At 37.4% G+C, this 9,808-nt stretch overlaps 1 protein-coding gene across 1 annotated transcript; it reads left to right on the top strand.

Annotated features, from left to right (window-relative positions):
• Positions 1–3,400: 3,400 nt before the first annotated feature.
• LOC113346729 (isoflavone 3'-hydroxylase-like) lies at positions 3,401–6,256 on the top strand. The gene is made up of 2 exons (XM_026590229.1): positions 3,401–5,060; positions 5,389–6,256. Exons 1-2 carry the CDS (start codon positions 4,143–4,145, stop codon positions 6,043–6,045), a joined length of 1,575 nt encoding a protein of 524 aa, XP_026446014.1. The 5' UTR covers positions 3,401–4,142; the 3' UTR covers positions 6,046–6,256.
• The last annotated feature ends 3,552 nt before the right edge of the window (positions 6,257–9,808 follow it).

Below are 9,808 nucleotides of genomic sequence, written 5' to 3'. Positions count from 1 at the left end.
AACCATGCCTCCATTCGTATTCTGTTGTTGTTGTTAATCAAGGTGCTTGTAGAGAAAATCAGTGGGCATCTTTTCTCTTCTCTTGTACTCAAACTAAGCCACCCTATCTATTGTTAGGTTATTGTGAAGATAGTGGTACTGTTGATTGAGGGGGAGAGGTTTAGAAAGAGTAAAATTGGGGAAAATTAGAATGGGGATGGTATGGGTTTGATAGTCGAGAGGGATGGGTTTACAGAGGAAGAAATGGGAAAGTGAAACTGGTCGGTGATTAGGTTGCACAGTAAGAGAAATTTTTCTCTTTAGAAAATGAGAATGAAGAAGCCGTGATGTGTATGTATCAACTTAGGCGTGAAGGGAGGTATGGATTTTCTTGCGCCCTTAACATCTCTCTCTCAAGCCCATGTCTTCTCTTATGCCAGTGAATGTATACAGCTTGCCAGTGAATGCACATGGATTGTGATTGCAAACCGACTGCAAAGTCATCTTTTGTGATACTTCTTCCACACTTCTCATAGCCTTCTAGCTGCATACTTTCCTTTCATGTTACAACGGATTTTCTGCTCTTTTTATCTTCCAAGTACCAAGCTTTATTTAACTACCTAAAATTACAAAATTAAGTTATAATAAAAAAATTTACTTGAAAACAATAAAATACAGGATTTGACATAAAATGGGAAATTAAGGCACATGAATGGGATAAATGTCAACAAAATGTTATAGAATTATGCGTTATTAGGCACCAATCACATACCTTTTGAAACTAGCTGAAGTAATCATAGTCATCTATCGAAATTTGGATCAAATCTTCAGCTTTTTCCCAAAGTTGTCCATTTTTTATCAACTTTATCCAATCATCATGTGAAATTATTGAAGTTGGAAACGGGTTGATTGCTTTTATCTTTCTTCCTTGTAGCTAAAACAAATGTCTTTTTCCATAGTACCAAATACTCTGACCACTAATTGGACTGTAAAACACAAGTCGCCTAAGGCTTAACTGTAGCGTGACTTGTTCCGTTGGTTCATGAAACTCGTCAATTTCTGTATACGACATTGGCATAATGTTGATGCTAGTTCTGCACAGTTGTTGCATCCTATGAACAGCTGCGACATTTTGACCATCATTAATTTGACCAATTCAATTATCAGCTTTGTACTTGTACACGATTGGAAAAATTAATCGTGTTTCGTGAAGATCAGGTTCACCGACCTTAAAGTAAGTATACCACGAATACTGAAAAAATAACATTGACGAAAATTGATGTGTTAGTACATTCACCACTAGTTTGACAACTGTATAATAAATCTAATAAATAGAAAGGGATTTTGGTTCTTACCTCCAATACGACCCAAAATCCATTAAAGCTATCTATCTTCTTACATGAGCAATCATCGAGGTTTATGTATAACTCAGCTAAAATTGCAAAATTCCAATCATAATTTGGCGCTTTAGTTAAATCTTCTAAAGAGTCCAGAAAACCAATTAATGTTACTGAGCTATCATTGGCGAAAAAACTTTGCCTAACATCCATAATACAAAAATACGTTCAAGCTCGGGATAATCTTCAGCTATGTGTATCCCCTTGGCATGGTAACGACTCAAAAAAGCCTTCAACCCAGAAAGTCTTAATCCAAATGAGTGTAACTGTCTGGATGCTGGCTTTCCTTCAGTATCATTTGAGTACAAGGGAAGTAGTTATTTCCATCTTCCTTCTGATATCCACTTTAGCTGGTTAAATTGTACTATTTCACTCTCATTTTTTATTCCAGTCAACATATACTAATCTAACGGTGTGAACCCTAAAAACAACATGGTCATAAAATTGAATTTTGTATGTGGAACTAAAATTTGTATCAAACTAAAAAATTGAATCTTTAAAAATTTAAATTTGTTTCTGAACTAAAAACTAGACTATTGAATGGAAAAATAGAACTTACCACACTCGAAATCCTTGAAAAAGAACGTATTTGCACTTTGCAGTGTTCCACCAACGTTCACAAATAACTCGCACAAATTGAGTCCCGTGGTTTTTTCCTTTCATGAAATATAAACACTGCCAAGGGTATCTTCTCAAGGATTCTTGAACAACTTCCTGGAGTAACCCAAACACTTCGGTTAGCTCAGACCACCACCTCTTAGTTTAGGTAACCGAACTCGCTCCGGATGGTTACATAAATGCGTAGATAATACACCAGGTCCAACTAAGTTGCCTAACATTAGCGAACTCTTGCTGTTTATCCTGGACCTATACAACATCACTATCTGCAACAAATTTCCCTTTTTCTTTCCTGATTATTTTCCTTTGTCTATTTGTTTTTGAACTACTCATTTTTAAGTAAAAAATCGCTCTGGTCTGCTCTCTAGAGAAGGAAAGATTTTCCTTTTTTATGAATGAAGACTGAAGAGAATGGTGGTATTTATAGACGGTAGAGTACCGACCGAAGATGGTTGAGTTTAAACCGCTAACGGTGTAGACAAGACCGGGAGATCGAAATGAGCCCGCTAGCAGTGTATTTTCGACCACTTATCTTTTTTCCCATAGTGGCGCGGCCAGTGTGTCAGGTCAGCTGGCATGGCAAATGAGTGGGTTAGCCACCCCCATAGGAACCGGCCTAAACATATAGATTTGGCACCTAGGCATACCCATAGTGGGTGCATATATGACAAAATCTGCATAGGAATATGCTTTATATGAATGCAATTTTACGAAATTTCTCAAAAATAAAATAAACATAGAAGTCTTTAACGGATACATAAAATAAAAGTCTTTTGTTGTTCGGAAATAATCGATTGACCGAAAACAAAACCCGAAGAATGCACTGTGTGAGAGGGTTAGTGGACCCCAATCCTACTCTTCCCTATCCCAATGCTAAGAATGCAATATTGTGTGCGTTCGATCCCTCTCCGTACAATCTTCCGTCCTTTTTATAGGTGGGCCTAATATTTGGGTTTTTTGTTTTGTTTTGTCTTTCACCGAGACCGGTCATTCAAAATTTCAAACTTCAAAAGAAGAAGTAACAGTAATGTGTGTACCGGTACCAAGGATTTACATTGACATTCCATACAAGCGAAGGCGAGAGTCTAACTTTGTGCACCCCTTAAAACCAGGGTGCACATTCCGGCTTCTTTTATTCGTCGATAGAATTTTGAAAACCACTCATGGAAAACCACTCATCTATTTTACTTTATTTTTTAATTATTCTTATTATTATCTCTTTCAAAAAATCAGAACATGCACATGACTCTTCACTTTTCATTCATCCGCAGCGTCTTCTCCGCTCCATATTTTTATTAAAATCAAACTCCTTCCGTACTTCCTTGGCATTTTTATTCTCGCAAGCTTGGATTGATCAATGTTTGAGAAAAAAGATTCCTTCACGTTTCAACCATAGAACAACAAAACAGAAGAAAATCTGAGATCAAATCAGATAGAATTAGGTTTGGTTGTTTTATTAATCAGGCAAATATTATGTTTCTGAAATTAAACAAGCAAAGGTTAGATCAGATCAGTTGGAAGATAATATTTTTCGAAATTAAAGAAAATTAGATGATTAATCATAATCAATTGAAGACAATCGATGATGTTTGATAACTACTGATGGTTTTTTTCTTGATCGGCAATAACTACTGATGGTTTGGATGCCCACTCTAATATTTTGGCTATCAGTTTATCAGCCTACCAAACGATGAATGAATTACAGACTCACTCTCATGGATTATGGAAACTTTTTGATCAAATAAAAAATCTTGATTCACAAATCAGTATGCACAGGAAACATTGATCGTTCAAAGTGTTAACATCATTAAAATATGATGCGAAAGGGAAGTTTTAATTTGGTATTCAAATCTTCATCTCTGACTTGTTCCGTTAATCTTTATCACACATTAATTGTTTAGAAAATGGAAATTAGTTTCGTTTGTAACTATAATAAATAAATAATTAAATCAAGCGTCTAGCGGTTTCTGCCCAACCAGGATGGTGCACAAAGTTGGACTCCGAACGTGAAAAAATCAATTTAAAAACAATATATCTTTCACAGTTGAAATAATTCGAACAGTATTTTATTACCGATAACTTTACTCTGGAGTCTGTTGTCTGTGCTGCTCTGCATCTGGTAGATCCATTATCATCCATCATTCCACAATGGAGATCTTCAATTCCTTATCTATCTCCATATTCATCTTCTTCTTAATCCTTGTCTACAAATTACTTGTTAAACCAGCCAAAAACTTGCCACCAAGCCCACCATCATATCCAATCATAGGTCATATCCACCTCCTCAAAAAACCCCTTCACAGAACTTTTCATTCCCTCTCTAACAAATTCGGTCCGATCCTCTTCCTCCGACTTGGTTTCTGTCGTGTGCTTGTAATCTCATCTCCATCTGCGGTGGAAGAATGTTTCTCCAAAAACGATATCGTATTTGCAAATCGTCCTCATTTCTTAAGTGGAAAACACTTTGGTTACAACTTCACAGCACTTGGTTGGGCTCCTTATGGTCAACATTGGCGCAATCTACGACGGATTTCTACTATTGAACTATTCTCTTCGAATAGTGTTCAATTTTCTTCCGGGATTCGTAAGAAGGAAATCGAGTCTGTTATCAAGCAATTGGTAGGAAGATTTAATGACGGTGAGGGGGGATTTATGAAGGTTGAAATGAAATCACTGTTCTTAGAGTTGGTTTTTAATGTAATGATGAGAATTGTAGCTGGGAAAAAGGTTATAGATTATGGAAACGATGAGAACCAGAAGAAGATTGAATTGGATAATTTGAGAGAGATTTTTGTACCGAACATGTCGATGAATTTGGTGGATTTATTTCCGGTTTTGAAGTGGATAAATTTTATAATTGGATTTGACAAGAAATTAGCATATGTACATAGAAAAAGAGACGCATATTTGCAAAATTTGGTTGTGGAACGTCGCAAGAAAAGAGAAAACGATCTGAATCTGAATGATGAATGCGAGACGAAGAAGGTGTTCATCGATGTTCTCTTGAAACTGCAAGAAACTGAGCCTGAACAATACCCTCAAGATATCGTCAATGGACTCATTGGGGTAAGTAATTATCTTCTCACACTTTTTTACTTGGATAGACAGTCTTTTAGCCAGAGCTACACACACAAGTCTTTACAAAAGTAGATTTTTTTTACTGACCAAGTTGAACTGAGGAATTTATTCTTACTTCGTGTTTCAGCGTCTAAAATGAAAAGTAAAAGTACCACTTTTTTAGAATCGGAGGCAGTAGTTTCTTAAAGATCTTTACAGATTTTATAACTTGGGTCCTGACCTGTACAGGATTTGGTTAGTGCACAAGATCATGAATGTTGATTCGATTAAGGGTGTATATTATGACAACATTTTGTCATTGCATTCTCTTGTGTAGATATTTTTCACTGCTGGAACAGATACATCAGCACTTACAATGGAATGGGTGATGTCGGCGCTGTTGAAACATCCGGATGCGTTAGAAAAAGTCACGGCCGAGATTGACCTTCATGTTGGAAATCATCGTCTTCTAGATGAAAATGATCTTCGAAAGCTACCATATCTCCATTCTGTAATCAACGAGACATTGCGACTATATCCGGTTGGTCCACTTTTAGTACCACATGCGTCGTCGGAAGAGTGCACGGTAGGTGGGTATAGAGTACCTCGTGGGACAGTTTTATTGACCAACGTTTGGGCAATACATAGAGATCCAATGTTGTGGGATGAGCCATTGAAGTTCAAACCAGAGAGATTCATTGATGCATTAGAGAAAGACAAAGATGGAAAGCTATGGAGTTCTAGTTTTTTGCCATTTGGGATGGGAAGGAGAGGGTGCCCTGGGAATTTGATGGGAATGCAATTAGTGAGTTTGGTGTTGGGTAGATTGATTCAGTGTTTTGAATGGGAAAGATTTGGAAATGAAGAAGTGGATATGAGTGAAGGGCCTGGTCTTACCATGCCTATAGCCAAGCCTTTGGTAGCTGTGTGTAAACCTCGTCAAGCCATGATGCATTTTCTCACCAAAAATTTAGTTGACCCAGGGAATTATTAACTTGAGATTTGTAGACTTGTAGTTGTTCTTATTCTGACATGATCCCCTGAAATATGAGACACCTTCAACAGATTATGTCTCTCATTTTTCATGATGAACAATAACATTTGAAAAGTTGCTCGAAGTGGAAACCAATACATTATTATCTATATCAAGCGAGAACAAAATAAAATCCGGCATTGTATTCCAATGTTGTTTATAGAATGCTTGCTTCCTTGCCTCTTTAGCCAGCTTGTCTGCTACCATGTGTCCATTTTTATGAACAAACGCAAACCCAATGTTTTTATGCACGTTTCTAATATGTTCAAAGCTTGGTTTTCCAATTAAATGCATTTTCGTTTTCTGTTGCAAATTCCAGTATTCGTTGGCAATCTCCCTCCAACCAGAAATCTGTAAAATCCATGTTTGTTTTCCCAAACTACAGCTTCAAGTAAAGTTAGCATAGATGGTCCAGCTTCAGCTTTGGGACTCGCTGCATAGATGGTCCCAGCTCCAGCTTTGATAGTTGTACCTGCGTCAGATTTAGACATTAAACCATATTATGCAGCATAAATGGAACCCTTCCATGAAATATCAAGGTTTATCTTATCTTGATTCAAAACAGGTGCATCTCACTTGGTTGTTTATAAAAGTTCTTTTAGCCTCCTTATGTTGTCTTCCCGAATTACTGTTGGCTATCGAAGGTTGAGACCAGAAATTGAGATGTCTTTTAAACAGTTAAAGATGTCTGCAAACTGGACTTAGTTTATCCCAAAAAATTCCCAAACATCTCTCCCTCATATTAGCCAACATTTTGTTGCCACAGTTTCAATCATCGATACATTCCTTGAACCTGCAATCCACTTTGAGTAACATTCATAAAAGGAAACTCTGACATTAAATCACATTGCAAACCTGCTATAGGTGGTACATCCAAACAGACTTAGTGTGACGGACCGGAAAATTACGCCTGGAGCCCCTGGGCGCGCAGGCCATAACTTCCCTAATGCGCCATTCTGATGCTAAAGTTTGGGCCTTAAAACTAGGCAAATGCACGTCCATTTTCCCTTACAAGCATGCTCGTGAAGTATGATGCAGCTAACTTAGCTTCCACACAGTTCCAACTTACCCTTGTTCTGCAAAGGGTATAAGGCCATGGCTAGTGTCGAAGCATTATTTCTTGAACAACTAACTCTTGAGTCCTTTCTAGGCATAAATTCCTTGAACTTGCGCATAGGCCTTTGTAGGCCCAATTCCACCTTTCTCGCCTAGCATAGGCACTGTCGAAAGCATGCACTTGTCTTGCTCGTGCCAAGGGTGCACCAATCAGGCTCATGTCGTATTCTTCTTAAGCTTATGCAAGCTCCGCTAACTTGCATATTGATGTACCTTACCTCCTTGGCCATGCCCAACTCGCAATTGGTGCATGTGCCAACTCTATGTAGCTTGATATGCAGTATGAGCATCCAATGAATGGCATGCAACTAGCCTCATCAAGTATAGCCACAATCATTTCTTGCATCGCATCACCGATCCAGATGATATGAGAGGCCAATATGTCGTAATCATCTCTTAATTAGATGATATGAGCGACAAAGTGTTGGACCGACAATGCTGCAATTCATTGTGGATGCCTACTGTAGCGCCCCCTAAACTAGCAGCTGACTAATCCAAGAGATTAGCTAAATAAAGAGGCATTACGAATCTAAATCGTTTACTTAAACAATCAATTAAGAAATCTGCTACAAAACTTATCCCAAAACCAACTCCGCTCAGAATATATATACATGAACTTCTCTCAAATGATACATATACAATAATCAATTTGTTTACAGATACAATAGACAACATAATAAACATAGCAGAAGTTATCTAATTAACGTAGTCAACACTTGTGGCTTTCGCCGCGCAACTCTGATCTGTCTCTGAAAACTGAAAGTGGGAATAATTAACACTTAACTTCTAAGTAATCATAAACAAGATTAAGAAAAACAATAATGTTTTCCTAGACATTAAATAGTGACCAAGTCACTGAGATACACAAATACGAATATGGACAAGCTCTTTTTCAAACAATGTATATTATGGTTGTGCAATTCCGAACTCGCAAATCCACACCTAATCCTAAATATGGATGTCGACAATTCCGAACTCGCAAACTGTCGACCGATATAAGCATAAAAGCTGAATTCATGTAGATATAAATGTGAAAGAGCATATCCTCACAGAAGTAACAAACATGTATATGGACAAACTCCTTCTTCAAACAATGTATACTATGGTTGTGCAATTCCGAACTCGCAAATCCACACCTAATCGTAAATATGGATGTCGACAATTCCGAACTCGCAAACTGTCGACCGATATAAGCATAAAAGCTGAACTCATGTAGGTATAAATGTGAAGGAGCGTACCCTATATACCACAAGTGGAAATTCTCATTTCACATAACAATTCATAATGACCTACCTTACAAGTCCTTTCCATTTCATGGAAATATTCAAAGAATCAACAGAATTATCATAATGCAATTTAAATAAAGCATGGAATGCATAGACAGACAAAGCATGGTTTGTTAAATATAAAATTTTGCAAAAGAAACAACAATGGTTACAAAAGAGTCAAATGTATTCCCACCTCTTTTGATGACGAACCACACCTACCTCGAGATCCACGATCCACTGGTTTATCCTTTGAATCGATCGTTGTTAATATAGATTAACTGTTAATCACACAAGAAGTCTAAGAAACTAGCCAAAATGGCTCACACAAGAATCATACAATTTTATTTAATGATTTTAAGCCCATTAAGTTATCTTATTCTCTATCTTTAACATAACTAAGGGTTTACTATTCCAATTAGATTGATTCTAGAGTCCATAGCTAAGTCTTATGAATATCTATAACTTTGTAGAAGAAACCAAAGACTAATTCAAACCATAAGTGGTCCAAACACTAATTAAGATTGTTGTCCCTAAGCCCAAGCCCGTGGGCCTGATCCGACACGGTCCACTAGTCCGGCCCACTATACAAGGCCTGACCCAACAGGGTCAAACTAACGGTCATTGACGGTGAAATGGGTCAACTAACAGTCAACGTCCAGAGTTAGGTCAAAGTCCAGGTCAAAATAGTTAACTAGTTAACTCAGTCAACTAACTGAGTAAAAAAGGAATCAAAACCAAATACTGAGTTCGCTCAACTCAGTCAGCTAAGAACAAACCGAGCCAGACTGAGTAAGCTCGGTCAGACATGCTAAGGTTCAAGTCTGAGACATAGCACAGGACAAAAAATATTAATGCACATTCATTGTGCAACACCAAAACTTTTAACTATAATTCAAATCACAATACATTTATCTGAAAACAAACTTCATATATCAAATACAACAGTCAACTAAGATTACCTGCAATTGCAGCTTTAGGCAAACTCTTTCTACAATCATTTATCTAACACTTTCACTGCAAACAACCTTGCTTAAACAAATTGAGTCTCTACCGTGCATTAACTTGAACTGTTACTGGAAGACAAGAACTACCAACATCCCCGACATACCAACACCTAATCTATACCAGTTCAACAAGCTGCAACCGTAACCAATTCCATAATCACCATCCCCATCTCTTCACTGCCTCAATAATCAGTTCACTGTAATATAATTCCTCCTCAAAACAGTTCCTAAACCTCCACAATACATATCTTCACAATTGCAGCTAAGCAATGAACTCCCTCAACCCAGTTCAATTACTACTAACCAAGTTTCAACTTCAATTCTCCCTGTATCACC

Source organism: Papaver somniferum, chromosome 2 (assembly GCF_003573695.1).
Source record: "Papaver somniferum cultivar HN1 chromosome 2, ASM357369v1, whole genome shotgun sequence".
In the NCBI taxonomy this organism is placed as follows: Eukaryota; Viridiplantae; Streptophyta; class Magnoliopsida; order Ranunculales; family Papaveraceae; genus Papaver; species Papaver somniferum.
Note: the sequence above shows the minus strand (reverse complement) of the source record. Positions and strands in the feature narration are given on the sequence as shown.